General features: G+C 37.4%; 1 protein-coding gene across 8 annotated transcripts in view; it reads right to left on the minus strand.

Moving 5' to 3' along the window:
- Atrx (ATRX chromatin remodeler) overlaps window positions 1–17,840 on the minus strand; it is a 188,969-nt gene that overhangs the window by 76,044 nt on the left and 95,085 nt on the right. For all 8 annotated transcript variants that reach the window (XM_052734627.1, XM_052734580.1, XM_052734576.1 and 5 more), the window contains 6 exons: window positions 17,165–17,298; window positions 16,594–16,767; window positions 9,176–9,269; window positions 7,112–7,214; window positions 4,782–5,009; window positions 645–786 (listed from right to left, as the gene is read on the minus strand). In XM_052734627.1, the coding sequence (XP_052590587.1) occupies window positions 645–786; window positions 4,782–5,009; window positions 7,112–7,214; window positions 9,176–9,269; window positions 16,594–16,767; window positions 17,165–17,298 (875 nt within the window). The remainder of the gene's footprint in view (window positions 1–644; window positions 787–4,781; window positions 5,010–7,111; window positions 7,215–9,175; window positions 9,270–16,593; window positions 16,768–17,164; window positions 17,299–17,840) is intronic.

Raw genomic sequence — 17,840 nt, forward strand, 5'->3', positions numbered from 1 at the left:
CAGCCCAAAGAGGCAGAAGAATACTTGAGAATAGCAACTTTAACCAAAGAGAGCACAGCTTCCTATCAAATGAACTTTCAGGCTTACTGAATCAAGCAGAAAAGAAATCCTAAGAGAAAGTTATTTGTCCAACAGTAGAAACTGAGCAATAAATGGGGTTGGTAATCCAAGAAGTAGGAACTGCTGAATTTCCCTTATGGACTACTACACATACACATTTAAAACTAACTTAGTAGTTCTAGACTAACACAGTAGAGAGTAGGAACAGTTGAAAACTTCCTGATACTAACGTTCAAAAATCCATTAAACACTTACTTTAAAATGTTGAAATGGCATTTCCCAAAGAAAGCTTTTGAATAACTGTGCTTCTTCCTAACTGCTCTATCCAAGCATGATGTACCTTAACAGTGCTTGCTATATAATTTCCCACTTGTAAGTAGCACTTCTTGCCTATTTAAAACATTATGCTTGCAGTCATCAAAACTTGTTCCTCCTTACTTCCTTGTGAGATCTGTAACAGCTGGAATCATATTATTGCTCAACAATGTATCTCCAATGACTAGCAAAATGCTAGGCAAACAGAAGAAAACAAAAGCAAAGTAAAATTTAGCTAAAAGTGATTGAATCATTTAGTAGCTTCTTACCATCTACTTGGTGGGGTTTCAATTTTATAACCATGTTTCTATGAACCTGCACTAAAGGTTCTTTGGTTTCTTCATCTTCATCTAAAACCAATTTGGTTGTTATTGGACACTTGGTAGGTGAAGCATCCTCAATTTCTATCACCTACAAAAAAGGGAGTCGTTGACAGTTAAGCTCACAGAAAGGTTTCAAGCAATGGTGTAGTATCAATCTTTTGTTTTTCTTTTTCAAGACAGAGTTTCTCTGTGTAACAGCCTTAGTTATTCAGGGACTTGCTTTGTAGACCAGGCTGGCCTGGAACTCAGAGATTTGCCTGTCTCTGCCTCCCAAGTGCTGGGATTAAAGGCATGCACCACCACCACCACCACCACCACCACCACCACCACCACCACCACCACCACCACCACCGCCCGACCTAATATCAATCTTAACAAAATGGATTTTCCAAAATACAGACACACATATTCCCACAGGACACATCCAATATGAGAAGGTACAGGTTTATGTTTTCCAGAGAAAAAATTTCATATAGACTTGAAATCAATATAGCAATGTAAGGAATTACTTTAATACCTTTCACTCAAAATACTGCAATACAGTTGTATTAAGTAGAATTTTGAGTAAATAGCTCTCTGTCAGTGAAGTACAGAGTTCAATCCCCAAAATGTATGGAAGGAAAGAGGGAGGGAAGACAGGGGAGGGGGGAAGTAGTAGTAAAGGAGAAAAGAAGGCAAGAAGGAATGAGGCAAGCTAACCCTTGTGGTGGTAGAGAAAGGCAGATTCCTATCACTCAGTGGCCAGCCAGAATAATGTACCTAACCAATTCCAAGTCACTGAGAATCCCTAACTCAAAAAATAAGGTTGATAGTTCCTGAGGAATGACACTCAAGGCTGAACTCTGGCCTCTACATAAATATGCACCTTACAAATGCATATATAATAATAACAATAAAACTTAACTGAATGTACACACACAAGCACAAGTATGTGTACACACATATTTTGGGTTAACCCTAACTCACACATTACAGAAGGAACTAAAGAACAGATTTAGATGTAGAAAATTGCTTCCATATAGCTCATGGTTTGAAGCAAAAACCAATGATATTTTACCAAAAGAAATGCTTACGTGAATACACTTATTGTTCCAGGCAAAACAAAACAAAACAAAGATAATTGATTTAAAAAACTGTAGGGGTGGGGCACACATGATAAGATAGAGCTTACCATGTGTCAGGCCCTAGGTTCAACTCCCTAACATAGAAAACAAACAAAACTTTTTAAGTGCCAAGCATAGGGACAAAATCTATATACTCTCACCCCTTTGGAAGTAAAGACAGGAAAATCGGGAGTTCAAGGACAGCCTAACCTACATATTGAGTTCATGGCCAAACTGTGCTACATGAGACCCTGTCTCTAAAAAAATGACAAAAATAAAATAAAACCTTGAAGTTCCAGTCTACCTCTCCATCCCTGAACGCTGGGATTACAAGCATTCACTACAACATCTAGCCTAGAAATTATTTTGAAGCGAACATAAGAAACTATGAAATTTTGTGCATAAAAAAGTTTTCAGGGTCTCTTTAAAAGGGTGATCTTTTAAAAACCACAATAATGTTATCACATCTGAAAACTGCAAATTAAATCACAGGTTTGTAATAAATTATATGGACACTGAATTTACATGAAATTTTAAGTGATAAACCCATCAAGAATAATACTAGGGGACATTATAGTCAAGCACAGGCATTTAGGTCCAAATTCCATTTCATTATGGTATGTAAATTTTCTTAGCCTTAGTTTCTATACTTGAAAATCAGGAAAGTGTTTCAAGAGCCCTCAGGGGTACTGTGGAGATAAGCAGCATGTATTAAGGATTTAATACATAATAAGTATTTAACAGTTATTAATTATGTCCAAGCATTGATGATGTCACGACACAGCACAAGGAAAAGCAATTAGAAAAAAAAAACAAATTTCTTAAATGCCTTGGCCTGCTTGCAAGAAATGGTGAGCAGAATTTTAAAATGGCACCAGAATTCTTGCCTCTTGTTATAAACATCCTGTACAATCTTAACTCATTGAGTGTGATTGAGACCTATAAATACAATGTGATATTAGTCCCAGATATGACTAATCATCATCTGAGTCAGTTAATCAAAACATATTCTCCTAAGTAGGCCTGACCTAATCAAAGTTAGTCATTTAAAAGACTGAAATGCTCTCCTATAGGCCACAAAACTGAAGCAAAATGCCATGTAGTGGCTTTATTCTAATAGATAAGGGTCTAAACATTCTGGTAACAAGTTAAGCTGAGAAAATAACACAAACTCATAAATGTATAGCACTGGTAATTTCTAAAACTTAGTGAAACACTGAGCAGAGGATTCAGCAGTCACACCCAGCTAAGTCACTCCCAACTTCTCTAATAATGGTAAGATAATACATTTATCTTCTTCGAAGAGGTTAAGTGTGTGCTAACTTTTTCATGTAGGAGGAAAAGCCCTTGATGTCTGCAACCTCCTCCCTGGGCATATCGGAAACCATTTAGATCAGTATGCAAAGTACTAGGGAAATGTGTGTACTCCCCTCTACCATAAATCTCAATGCTTTGCATGCTTCTCCCAGGCTCTGATACAAACAGGGAACCCAGCACAAAGAAGGACCTCTGCCAGCCCTACTTGCATACAGGAGTTAGTCACTGGAGTAAGAACTTACCCAGCCCACAGTAGAACAGTTCACTGTGGCCATGAGCGGCACCTGCTGCTGGGTAAATATGGGAAGTTCTTTTCCTTCATAGAGTAAGCTTTTTTTGCTCATTTTTCTACCTCTTTTTAACTGAAATATATTCGTTATTAGTTTTGCATTAATTTTTAACTTCGTCGCTTACTCTAAATCATTATTTTGGTTATTTTTCTTCTTGTGGTTCTTGGTGGATTGGTAGCTGGCTTTAACTAATTTTAAATGTATTCCTATATCTGGTTTAATTTGTGTTGCCTTTACACTAGGTTCTCAGTGTTAGGAAAGAATGACCTCACCAGAGAAGGTCACTCACAAAGACCCCCATAAAAAGCCAACAAGTGTATACATCACAAGAGATGTAGAAGTCACAACACAGAAAAACAAGAATCATGAAAACACAAAGCAACACAACTTAAAAAAGAAACCACTTTCCTCAAAAATCCTATTACTTAAAGGAATAAAGTATAATAGGATCTTATAATAATGTTTAAAAGATCCTTATCTTTTTAATGTTATAGTCTCAACTACTGATAGATGATGATACCATTCTGGGATCTATTCCAAAATAATCTAAAACTAAGTAAATATATGAAACAAATCTGGTACTGTTAGTAATGGAGGAAGCTAGAAGAATGGCTGTAAGAAGGATTAGTGTATTATTCCCCTTATGTGTATTGGACAGTATTTTCACTATAAAATTCATTCAAAAACAGAAATCCTGAGGCTGGAGAGATGGCTCAGAGGTTAACAACACATACTGCTCTTGCAGAGGATAAGCATTCAGGTCCTAGCACCCATGTCTGGCAGCTCTTCTGCCTATAACCCCAGTTCCAGCAGATCTGACACCATCCTCAGGCCTTCATAGGCAATCACCCACAAATATGAAATGAATCCACATGCAGACATAATTAAACACATAATTAAAAATAACAATCCTTTTAAAAAAGCAAATATTTCATAAATATGAAAAAATCCACTGGCACAATGGCTCAGCAGATAAAGGTACCCTCTACACAACCCTGACAACTGAGTTAGAACCCACATAAAGGAAAAAGGAGAGAACCAACCACAAAGTACCCTCTGATACACACATGTGCATCATGGCTCATATGTACCCTACCACACAATTTTAGAAAGTCAAAAGAAATTTTAAAAAAGAAATCATTTTCCTAACTACCTATGTGACAATCATTATGATGATCATACAAGAATCTGAAGCATTTCCAAGTACCTAATCATGCAAACATAGCCTAATAAGCAGAGCATGCTGTCACTGGTGTAAAAGAATTTTACCTAGAAATATACAGTTTATTGAAATGGTCAACTCCTGAAACCCTGTATGCATCTGTGACATGTGTCTACGAAAGTTATATATCAATCAGAAATAAGTTGGCTACCTCTCTTAATTTCTCTCTCTCACGTTCCCTCTCTGCAATGCGTTTTCTTCTCTCTTCCTCTTCTTTAAGGGCATTCTGGGTTTCTGTTCTTAGTTTATCATCTTTAAGAATCTTCCGAATTTTCTTTCTGCCTTTTCCAGGTGACTTAGAATCATCATTTTCATCCTCTTCCTCCTCATCCTCCTCCTCCTCATCATCATCTTCCTTCCTTTCTTCTTCAGAATGGCTCTGTGGAATTCAAATACAGAGACAAACAGTAAAAATGGTGTCATTCAGTCACTTCATGTTATACTATGTAATGTGCCAACAAGGGATAGAATTAAAACTTTTTTTAATTATATCTAGAAATAAACAAGTGTTGAATAAAACTTCAATTAAACCTGGGCAAAGGAAAAAAATCAGGGCAAAAGAATGGAAATAGGCATTTATTTTAAAACTTATACACAAAAGGCTGGGTGTGGTGGTGCACGCCTTTAATCCCAGCACTCAAGAGGCAGAGGCAGGCAGATCTCTGAGTTCAAGGCCAGCCTGGTCTACAGATTGAGTTCCAGGATAGGCTCCAAAGCTACACAGAAAAATCCTGCCTCAAAACAAAACAAAACAAAAAAAAAAAAAAAAAAAAAACAAACTTATACACAAATAGCTAACAAGAACATGGAAAGATATCCAAAGAAAAGATCAGAGAAAAATAAAATTTAAAACCGTAGTAAGATACCCTTTAATGCACACTGTAATTGTTGTTATTGAATAATAACAGCAAATATAAGAAACTAAATGTTGGTTGGCACAGTACTTTTAAGAATGCAAAATAATGTACCCAATATAGAAAAAGTATGTGGAAATCCTTTAAGAAGTTAAGCATATAATCACTGTATGACCCAGCAATTACAACTTGTATACATACCAAAAACAACTAACCACAGGAGTAAAAACAAACATTTGCAGTCATATTCATAATCACCTGACTCAAAGCAATTAAAAGAAAATAAGCAATGTCCATCAAAAGATGAATGAATAATCACAGTATGATAAACATAAGTATATAGTTTATCCAGATATAAAAATGAAATGCTGATATAAACTACAACATGAATTAAATTTGAAAATAATTTATTAATGAAATAAGCTAGGAAGAGAAGCACAAATATTTCATATACAAGGTCCTTTAAAATGTCAAGTGAATAAATTAGAGTGCACCAGGAGCTAAAGATTAGACAGAAAAATGATAAAGTTCAGTGGGTCTTGGGCTGAATAGATGGCTCAGTGGTTAAGATGGCTTGCTGTTCTTCCAGAGGACCTGAGTTCGGTTCCCAGCACCCACATCCAGTGTCTCATAATGGCTCCAGAGGATCCACTATCATCTTTTGGACTCCTTGGATACCTGCACACATGTGGCATTAAATTCACATAGACAAGACACACAGACACACACACATGCATGCACACACATAATTAAAAAAATGTTTTAAACTTTTGAAAAGTTCAGTGGGCCTGGAATTATTGCTTGTGAAAACAATTAAGGTCATTAAATAGTATATTTTAACATGTTTCCAAGTTAATTTTTCAAAAAGTGAGCCCTTCTGGGCTAGGACATTGTCTCAAGTGTAGTGCACTTACCCAATATGGATGAGGCCATATATTCAATACCCAGCTGCACACATAAAAAAGAACCTCTCATGATGGCACATACCTTTCATGTCAGCACTCAGGAAGCTGAGACAGGAGGATCAGGAATTTAAAGCCAGCCTCAGCTACAGAGGTAGTTCAAGGCCAAGCTGGGCTATACGAACCCTATCTCAAAAGAGGAAATCATGATCAGGATACATTGTGTGGGAAAAAATTCTATTTTGAGTTTAAAAAAGGAAACAAGAGCCAGGTGGTGGTGGTGGTGGCGCTCGCCTTTAATCCCAGCACTCAGGAGGCAGAGGCAGGTGGATCTCTGTGAGTTCGAGGCCGGCCTGCTCTACAGATTGAGATCCAGGACAGGCTCCAAAACTACACAGTGAAACCCTATCTCAAAAAACCAAGGGAAAAAAATGGAAAAAAAGAATGAAGGTATTCACGTAAAGTTCATACTTTTCCAGTATATAAAACTTACGTTTGTATTATATTGTAATCTTTTAAATGTGAATACAAAAACATGTTAAAACTAAAAGACTTTCTTGCTGAAGGGGGCAAATCAAGAAAGAAAAAAGATTCTTTCAACAAGGGTAAATTTTAAAGAAGAAAATAAAATGCAGTACTGAATGAAATTTAAATAGTGAATTTAATATAAAGTATAATATAGTGTGTGAATTATAATTCAAACAAACAATAAATGCCACTATTGCCTTATTTTCACTGGATGAATCCTCTTGAACCTTAATCCGTCGTCTTTTCTTTTTCTGCTTATAACTCCGCTGATTTTCTTCCAATTCTGCTTTCTTTGCAGACCTGAAGAAAATTTTAAATGTAAAATAAAATAAAATGCTTCCTGATGAGTTATGTACTACTTTGGAAATACCATGCCAGGATCATGTGTATGCTGCACTTATACTACACCACTGAGCAGCATACACAGACCATGGTATTACTTTAGTAATAATAAAAGGTACATAGTATAAAATTTACCATCTTAACCACTGTTAAGTGTATAGTTTAATAGTGTTAATAACACTGACTTTTTTGGGAAGCGCTGCTCAACTGTGTGATATGTGCATGGCATGCATAAGACCATGGAGTTTCATTCCCAGCACTACTAAATCAAGCAATTAAAAAAAAAAAGTATACGCCTTTAATCCCAGCACTCGGGAGGCAGAGCCAGGCGGATCTCTGTGAGTTCAAGGCCAGCCTGGACTACCAAGTGAGTTCCAGGAAAGGCGCAAAGCTACACAGAGAAACCCTGTCTCGAAAAAACCAAAAAAAAAAAAAAAAAAAGTAATGAAGCCCAGCAGTAGTCGTAGACGTCTTTTATCCCAGCACTTGGGAGGCAGAGGCAGGCCGATTTCAGTAAATTCAAGGAAAGCATGGTCTACAAAGCAAGTTCCAGGACAGCAAGGACTGTAACACAGAGAAACCCTGTGTCAAAAAAAACAAAAAGTAATTAGGGGCTAGGACTGCAGCTCAGGTGACAGATAATAGTGCTTGCCTACAAAGCAAAAAGCCCTAGGTCTAACCCCTACCATAGAGTAAAGTAGGCATGGTACCACCAGCCATCTCGGCACCCAAGAGGTGAAAATAAGAATAACGGCAGTTCAAGGTCATCCATAACTACACAGTAAATCAAAGGCCAGCAGCCCTGGCTATATAAGGCTGCAACCCCCACCCATACCCTCAACAAAAGGAAGAAATGAAGGACAGAAAGAGAGGAAGATCTGGGCCTATGCCTCATTTGGTAGAGTCTCTGCCAAGAAAACACAAAGCCCTGGGTTCAATCACCAGCACTATACATACAAACTAGGTATAATTACTTGTTTTCTTAATTTTTATTAACATATATTCATTTGCACAATGTGAAGGGTTTCATAAACCAACACCACCCCCCTTTTCTTTTTTGGTTTCTCGAGACAGGGTTTCCCTGTGTAGCTTTGCGCCTTTCCTGGAACTCACTCTGTAGCCCAAGCTGGCCGCGAATTCACAGAGATCTGCCTGCCTCTGCCTCCTGAGTGCTGGGATTAAAGGCGTGCGCCACCACCGCCCGGCTCATGAACACATTTTTATTCAAGCGTATCATGTACATTGACCAAATTTACTCCCCATTCCTCTTCTCCTGACTTCTCTTCATTTGGGGTGTGTGTGTGTGTGTGTGTGTGTGTGTGTGTGTGTGTGTGTGTGTGTGTGTGTGTGTGTGTGTGTCAGAGAGAGAGAGAGAGAGAGAGAGAGAGAGAGAGAGAGAGAGAGAGAGAGAGAGAATGCGAGGGCAAGCGCACACCCATGGCACAAGTATGGCAGTTAAGAGAACTGGTAGGTATCAGTTCTCTCTTTCCATCAATGGAGTCCCAAGGATCAGGGTTATCGGCAAATATCTTTACCTGCTGACCTTTCTCGCTGGCCTCTCTCTGTTAAAAAATTACCTTCAAATCAAAATATTATATTTTGTGTTAACTTCATTTGCAATCATAGCCATTTTTCAAATGATTTGAAAGTATAGTCATTTGGGTTAATTCCTAGCATTTTTTATATTTATTTATTTTTGCAGAGGGATGAGGGGCCACAGCACATATGCAGAGAAACAAGAACAGCTTGCAAGAGTTGGTTCTCTCCTTCCACCATGTGGGTCCTAGGAACAAGCTCAGGACATTAGGCTCAGCAATGGGCACCTTTACTTACTTGGCCATCTCATCAGCCCAATTTCTAACATTCTTTGACAATAAAGCAAATCAAACACACAAACAAAAAACCTGTGTAATACTGACCTTGTTCTAGGCCGTTGTTCATCCTCAGATTCACTGACTTCTTCACTAACTCCTGACTCTTGAAAGTCAGTGTCTTCTGAATCCTCACTGCTCACTTGAATTTAGAAAAAAATAAAAAAAATTACTAAATATTTTTCAAAAGAAACAAGATCCATTTAGTAACTTCACATTAAAACACTAGAGACTTATACAAAGACCATCAGGGGAGAGAGAGAGAGAGAGAGAGAGAGAGAGAGAGAGAGAGAGAGAGAGAGAGAGAGAGAGAGAGAGAGAGAGAGAGAGAGAGAGAGAGTAGATGAATACATATTACATAAGATATACCATTCAAGCACACCATGGTGGCACACCTTTAATCCTAGCACTTGGGAGGCAGAGGAAGTTTGGTCTCTGTGTGTTCGAGGCCAGCCTGGTCAACATAGTACATTCCAAGACAGCCAGGACTACATAGTAAAACTCTGTCTCAAAATAATAAAGCAAACCAAAACAAGATATAACATTTAATGATCCAAATGGTACAGGCTGAAAACCTAAATCAGAAGGCTGAAATGCTCCAAAATCTGAAGCCTATGAATGTCAACATATTCCAAGAGTGAAAACATCTAAAGTCATGTGCTAAGTTGCTGTCTAAAATGCAGGTGCACTAGAAATACTGCTAATGTACATGAACTATAGATGACACATAAATGAAGTTTGTGTTTGAACAAGGACCCCTTCCCCAAAGATATCTCATTATTTACATATCAATATTTCAAAAAAGGGAAAAAAAAACTAAACCAAAATATTTCTGGTACTAAGCATAGCAGATAAGGTATACTAAATCTGTATTTAAAAATGTGAAATTTCTTCTAGATATAATTATAAAACTATACTTCTCCATTAAAATGCAGGTGTTTGGTAGTATATGGTAGTGTTTCGTAGTATATGGATTAAAAAATGAGAATTAGCCATACATATGTAAGCAATAATCAAAGGTAAATTAAGGAAAGTCTGGCTACAAGCAAAGAAGGCTGCTCAAGATAAAATGATTACTCTCTGGCAATGAGGATGATTAAAAATTATGTGCAGGACACAGAGAGCAATGACCTAAGGACTCGAAAAGAGAAACGAGAGCAGGCAGATTGGTGATTGAAATCAAGACCTATATAATGACTCATCTATAGTGGAAAGAAGACCTAAGACAGGACAGCTGTTGAAAGGCATGGGTCATTTTCTTCCTTTGTCTGCTTGTATTGGTTAGTATTTTGTTTGTTTGATTGTTTGTTTGTTGTTATTGTATTTTGTCAGCTTGACATAAGTGAGAGTCACATGGGAAGAGGGAACCTCAACTGAGAAAATGTCCCCATTAGCCTGGATTGTGGGCAAGACATTTTCTTTTTTCTTTCTTTCTTTTTTTTTTTCTATTATCAGCTTGATGTAGTACAAATTCTTATCCTAATAGTGAAATGTTTCACTGAGGCTTGCCCAGTGATTGAGTAAAACCAAAACTTATTATAAGCCACAGTCATCCTAGGGTCCCCCCTGCTAAGTAGCCTCCCTGGTTCTGTGGGTTGCAGTCTGATTGTTCTTTGCTTCATATCTAGTATCCACTTATGAGTGGGTGCATACCATGTTTGTCCTTCTGGGTTTGGTTACCTCACTCAGGATGATATTTTCTAGTTCCATCCATTTGCCTGCAAACTTCCTGATGTCATTGTTTTTCTCTGCTAAGTAGTACTCCATTGTGAATATGTACCACATTTTCTTAATCCATTCTTCAGTTGAAGGGCATCTAGGTTGTTCCAGGTTCTGGGTATTACAAATAATGCTGCTATAAACATAGTTGAGCATGTATCTTTGTGGTATGATTGAGCATTCCTTGGGTATATGCCCAAAAGTGGTATGGCTGGGTCTTGAAGTAGATCGATTCCCAATTTTCTAAAAAAGCACCATATCGATTTCCAAAGTGGCTGTACAAGTTTGCATTCCCACCAACAGTGTAGGAGTGTCCCCTTGCTCCACATCCTCTCCAACATAAGCTGTCTTCAGTGTTTTTGATCTTAGCCATTCTGACAGGTGTAAGATGGTATCTCAGAGTCGTTTTGATTTGCATTTCTCTGATGACTAAGGATATTGAGCATTTCTTTAAATGTCTGTCAATCATTTGAGATTCTTTTTTTGAGAATTCTCTGTTTAGCTCTTTAGCCCATGTTTTAATTGGATTATTCAGTATTTTGATGTCTAGTTTCTTTGATCCACTTGGACTTAAGTTTTGTGCACAGTGACAGATATGGATCTATTTGCAAACTTCTACATGGTGACATCCAGTTATGCCAGCACCATTTGTTGAAGATGCTTTCTTTTTTCCATTGTACAGTTTTGGCTTCTTTGTCAAAAATCAGGTGTTCATATGTGTGTGGATTAATGTCAGGGTCTTGAATTCGATTTCATTGGTCTGTATGTCAGTTTTTATGCCAGTACCAAGCTATTTTTAATTACTGGAGCTCTATAGCAGAGCTTGAGGTTAGTGATGGTGATGTCTCCAGAGGTTGTTTTATTGTACAGGATTCTTTTGACTATCATGGGTCTTTTGTTTTTCCATATGAAGTTGAGTATTGTTCTTTCCAGGTCTGCGAAGAATTGTATTGGGATTTTGATGGGAATTGCACTGAATCTGTAGATTGCTTTTGGTAAGATTGCCATTTTTACTATGTTAATCCTACCTATCCATGAGCATGGGAGATCCTTCAATTTGCTGATATCTTCTTCAATTTCTTTCTTTAGAAACTTAAAGTTCTTATCAAACAGGTCCTTCACTTGTTTAGTTAGTGTTATCCCAAGGTATTTTATATTATTTGTGGCTACTATAAAGGGTGATGTTTCTCTGACTTCTTTCTCATCTCTTTTATCATTTGTGTATAGGATGGTTACTGATTTTTTTTTAGTTGATCTTGTATCCTGCCACTTTACTGAAGGAGTTTATCAGCTGTAGGAGTTCCCTGGTAGAATTTTTGGAGTCACTTATGTATACTATCATATCATCTGCAAATAGTGAAAGTTTGACTTCTTCCTTTCCAATTTGTATCCCCTTGATCTCCTTATGTTGTCTTATTGCTCTGGCTAGAACTTCAAGTACTACATTGAATAAGTATGGGGAGAGCGGACAGCCTTGTCTTGTTCCTGATTTTAGTGGAATCACTTTGAGTTTCTCTCCATTTACTTTGATGTTGGCTGGTGGCTTACTGTAAATTGCCTTTATTATGTTTAGGAATGTTCCCTGTATTCCTGATCTCTCTAAGACCTTTTATCATGAAGGGGTGTTGGATTTTGTCGAAGGCTTTTTCAGCATCTAATGAGATGATCATGTGGTTTTTTTTTCTTTCACTTTGTTTTTATGGTGTATTATTACATTGACAGACTTTCGTATGTTGAACCATCCTTGCATGCCTGGGATGAAACCTACTTGATCATGGTGGATAATTGTTTTGATGTGTTCTTGGATTTGGTTTGCCAATATTTTGTTGGGTATTTTTACATCAATGTTCCATGAGGGAGATTGGTCTGTAATACTCTTTGTTGCACCTTTGTGTGGGTTGGGTATCGGAGTAATTGTAGCCTCATAAAAAGAGTTCGGTAATGTTCCTTCTGTTTCTATTGTGTGGAACAATTTGAAGAGTATTGGAATTAGTTCTTCTTTGAAAATCTGGTAGAATTCTGCAGTGAAACCATCTGGTCCTAGGCTTTTTTTGGTTGGGAGACTTTTAATGAGTGTTTCTACTTCTTCAGGGGTTATTGGTCTATTTAAATAGTTTATCTGGTCTTGATTTAACTTTGGTATGTGGTATCTATCCAGAATGATTCTCTGGATTTCCTCATTGTCTGTTGTTATGTCTCCCTCTTCCTTTCTGATTTTGTTAATTTAGGTGCTCTCTCTTTGCCTTTTGGTTAGTTTAGATAAGGGTTTGTCTATCTCGTTGATTTTTTTCAAAGAACCAACTCTTTGTTTCATTGATTCTTTGTATTGTTCTCTTGATTTCTATTTCATTGAGTTCAGCCCTCAATTTGATTATTTCCTGGCAGCTATTTCTCCTGGGTGAGTTTGTTTTTTTGTTGTTGTTGTTCTAGCGCTTTCAGTTGTGCTGTTAAGTCATTGGTATGAGATTTGTTCATCTTCTTTATGTGTGCATTTAGTGCTGTGAATTTTCCTCTTAGCACTGCTTTCATAGTGTCCCATAAGTTTGGGTATGTTGTACTTTCATTTTCATTGAATTCTAGGAAATCTTTAATTTCTTTCTTATTTCTTCCTTGACTCATTGATGTTTTAGGTGGGCATTATTCAGTTTCCATGAGACTGTAGACTTTCTATAGCTTTTGTTGCTGTTAAATCTAACAACATGGTGGTGGTCTGATAGAATTAGACAGGTTATTCCAATTTTTTGTTATCTGTTGAGATTTGCTTTGTGACCGAGTATGTGGTTGATTTTAAAGAAGATTCCATGGGGTGATGAGAAGAAGGTATATTCTTTTGTGTTAGGATGAAATGTTCTATAGATATCTATTAAGTCCATTTGAGTCATAACATCTGTTAGGTCCTTTATTTCCTTGTTAAGTTTCAGTCTGGTAGATCTGTCTTTTGTTGAGAGTTGTGTGTTAAAATCTCCCACTTCTAGTGTGTGGGGTTTGATGTGTGATTTAAGCTTTAGTAATGTTTCTTTTATAAATGTGTGTGCCTTTGTATTTGGGGCATAAATCTTCAGAATCGAGACTTCATCTTGGTAGATTTTTCCTGTGATAAATGTAATGTCCATCCCGATCTCTTTCAATTGACTTTAGTTGAAGTCTATTTTATTACATATTAGGATAGGTACACCAGCTTGCTTCTTAAGTCCATTTGATTGAAAAGCCTTTTGCCAGTCCTTTACTCTGAGGTAGGGTCTGCCTTTGAAGTTAAGGCGTGTTTCTTGTATGCAGCAGAAGGATGGATCCTGTTTTCTTATCCATTCTGTTAGCCTGTGTCCTGTTATAGGTGAGTTGAGACCATTGATATTGATGGATGTTAATGACCAGTGATTGTTAATTCCTGTTATTTTTTTGTGGTAGTGTTGTGTTTCACTTCTTTGGTATTTGTTGGTGTGGGATTATCTATTGCCTGATAATGTGTGTTTAGCTTCTTTAGGTTGGATTTTTCCTTCTAGTGCTTTCTCTGGGGCTGGATTTGTGGATAGGTATTGTTTAAATCTGGTTTTATCATGGAATATTTTGTTTACTCTGCCTATGGTGATTGAGAGTTTTGCTGGGTATAATAGTCTGGGTTGGCATCCGTGGTCTCTCAGTGTCTGTATAACATTTGTCCAGGACCTTCTAGCTTTCATAGTCTCTATTGAGAAGTCTGGTGTTATTCTGATGGGTCTGCCTTTATATGTTACTTGGTCTTTTTCCTTTGCAGCTCTTAATATTTTTTCTTTGTTCTGTATGTTTAGTGTTTTGATTATTATGTAGCGAGGGGACTTTTTTTTTTTTTTTTTGATCCATCCTATTCGGTGTTCTGTAAGCTTCTTGTATCTTCATAGGTATTTCTTTCTTTAGGTTAGGAAAGTTTTCTTCTATGATTTTGTTGAATATATTTTCTGTGCCTTTGAGTTGGTATTCTTCTTCTTCTATCCCTATTATTGTTAGGTTTGGTCTTTTCATGGTGTCCCAAATTTCTTGGACGTTTTGTGTTACAACTTTTTTGTCTTTAGTGTTTTCTTTGACTGATGAATCTATTTTCTCTATTGTGTCTTCAATGTCAGAGATTCTCTGTTCCATCTCTTGCATTTGGTTGGTTATGCTTGCTTCTGTAGTTCCTGTTAGTTTAGTCAGAATTTCTATTTCTAGGATTCCCTCAGTTTGTGTTTTCTTTATTGTCTCAATTTCAATTTTCAAATCCTGAAATGTTTCCTTCGTCTGTTTAATTACTTTTTCTTGGCTTCCTTTGATTTCTTCCAATATTTTCTTTGTTTTTTCTTCCATTTCTTTAAGGGAATTTTTTATTTCCTCTTTAAGGGAGTTTTTCATTTCCTCTTTAAGGACCTTTATCATCTTCTTAAACTAATCTTTAGGACTGATTTCTTCTGCTTCTGCCTTGGTATGTGCAGGTGTAGAATAATCGCTAGGTTCTGATGTTGTCATATAGGTCTTTATGTTGCTGCCTGTATTTTTGCACTGGCGTCTACTCATCTCTTCCTCTGCTCGGTGCAGGCTGTGTCTGTGTCTGAAGGTTCTAGTTTTTAGTCTTGGTTCACTAGGAGTTCTTGGTTAAATTGTTGCTGTTGGGCTCTGTTTCTCCGGGAGCAGCTTAGTCCAATCAGTGTTAGTGGGTTCTGTTTCGGGGAGCAGTTGTTCCCAATTGGTGCAGGGTGTGCTTATGTCTCCAGTGGTTGTTGGGTTCGTAGGGGTTGGTTTTTTTTTTTGTTGTTGTTGTTGGTGGGGGAGCAGGAACCAGAAAGGTAGCCGTCTGGTCCCTGGGACCCCAATGGGTGAGGCCTAGGGGCTAGAGACCTGATCTGCCGGTCTGGAGATGGGGGCTTACCTGTTCCCAGTCGCTGTAGGGTAGGCTTATGATTCTGGTGATCTGGTTTGGAGGCTGGGCGGTGCCTTCTTTTGTGTTCTCAGGTCTCATTTCACTCATTCGTCGACTCCTCAGCTGATCTTGTTTCCTCAGACTGAAGACTGTAGGCTTCTGAAACCTCTGCCAAATGGATCTCAGCTGAGCAGGTTGTTCAGTAGCGCAATCTCAACAACACCTCCAAGTTGATGGGTTTCTGCAAGATCGGCAGCTGGGCCCTGGGTTGGCCTCAGGCAGAATGTTCAAATCCGTTCTCTCTGTTTGGTTTTTGAGACAGAGGCTCAATAAACAGGCTGGCCTTGAACTCTCCAGGATACTGGTATTGTGTGCACAGCTGCTTTAGCTGTTGTTCTACATTTTCTTGATTAACGATTGATGTATATTGGGGGCGGGGTACAGACCTGGGCAGGTGATCCCGTTGTAAAGCAGAATGAGCAAGCCTTGAGTAGTAAGTCAGTAAGCAGCATTTCTCTATGGCCTCTGCCCTGACCAGTTTCCTGCAGTGATGGAAGTGACCTGAGAGTTCTAAGATGAAATAAACTTCCCTTCCTAACTTGTTTTTGGTCATGGTATTTACCACAGCATTAGAAACCTTAAGATACTCCTGGTTATGAGTGTAAAAGACAGGATGAATTCCAAAACTACAGAGACCGTTAATGGCAAAACTGTCAGAGTTTTCTAGTAATGCACTAGGACCAAACATGAGATTAGATATGTACAAATACTCTCTTAGGAGATTAAGTGTCTGAACAGATATGCTCAAATTTCAATACTATTCACAAAACTTATTTACAACACCAGTATTTTCTTTACATTCAAAATAAAAATGTCTTACCCTTCCTTCTATTTCTTCCTTTGGCTTCTTTGTGTTCTTTAGACTTTGTCTTTTTTTCTTCTCCAGATTCTCCATCACTCTCAGTCAGTTTGTACCTCAAAAGTCTATGTCTGTATCTTGGCTTCTTAGATTCTTCAGAATCTGAATCTGACTCAGAATTGACTTGATTTGGGGCTTTTAAATAAAGAAAATATATTAATAAAGCTCTCTTCAACAGACGTTCTTTTTAATTTTTTTTAAACTATTGTCTATTCACAATTACCATAATTTATGGAAAGGCTCCTTAGTATCAATGAGCTGTCCACCTTAGTATCATTGGTGATAATGGGCGATCACTCATCGGCCTCAGTTTACCGAATATGCACTAACCATCAGCAATGTGTATCATTTTAAAGTATAAAATATTTGGCTAACTTGTTTATTGACAATAAGTGAAACAACTATAACTGCCATAATTATCATAAGGCATGCAAATGAACCGTGATGATAAAGTTGTAAACATCTTTTAAAAGCTCAAATGCATTTACTGAGACGAAATGGCTAAGGAATGAAACGTCTTTTGAGAGCTCACCCTCCTCTCCTGGGGTTTCTTCACCTTGTTTTCCAATTCTTTTTCTCTCTCCTTCTGGTTCATCATCTGAAGACCCATCCTCATCAGAGGAAAGGTTGGCTTTAATTTCTTCTAAAAGCATCTTCTTGGCAATTCTTTAGAGTAAAAAAATAAAAATAAAAAGCTGTATTGGGGGGGATGAAGTATACCAAATTTAAAGAAAATTCTCTGTATCAAAATAAGAATAAACAGTGCCAAAGAGACTTTATACTGCAAGTGTGAGACTGGCAAAAACCATATTTTAACAAAAGTTCTCAATGACCACTTGAAAATGTTCACTGTACTGATCATTCCTCAATTCCATATAATTCTTTAATATACTGAAACCTCTCAGGGATATAGTATAGTAATTATTTTGACCAATTAAAAGTTGATGCTGCCATCTTCTAGTAACTACTATGTGAACTAGGCTAACAACAGTAAAATGCACTTATCCAGACATTGGAAGTCCAAAAGAAATCTCCACATAAGAGGCTTTATTCAACAGGAGAACAAATTCCCAGAAAAGCAATATATAACAAGCCACTCTAATACGAGATAACACTTCCAACTACCGGATACTACGTTTGGACCTTAATTTCATTTTTCTTCATAAAAAGGTTAACCAAAGTAACACCACAAATATGAAGTATTGAAG

This window comes from Peromyscus californicus, unplaced genomic scaffold (assembly GCF_007827085.1).
Source record: "Peromyscus californicus insignis strain IS unplaced genomic scaffold, ASM782708v3 Scaffold_10__1_contigs__length_136768540, whole genome shotgun sequence".
Taxonomy (NCBI): domain Eukaryota; kingdom Metazoa; phylum Chordata; class Mammalia; order Rodentia; family Cricetidae; genus Peromyscus; species Peromyscus californicus.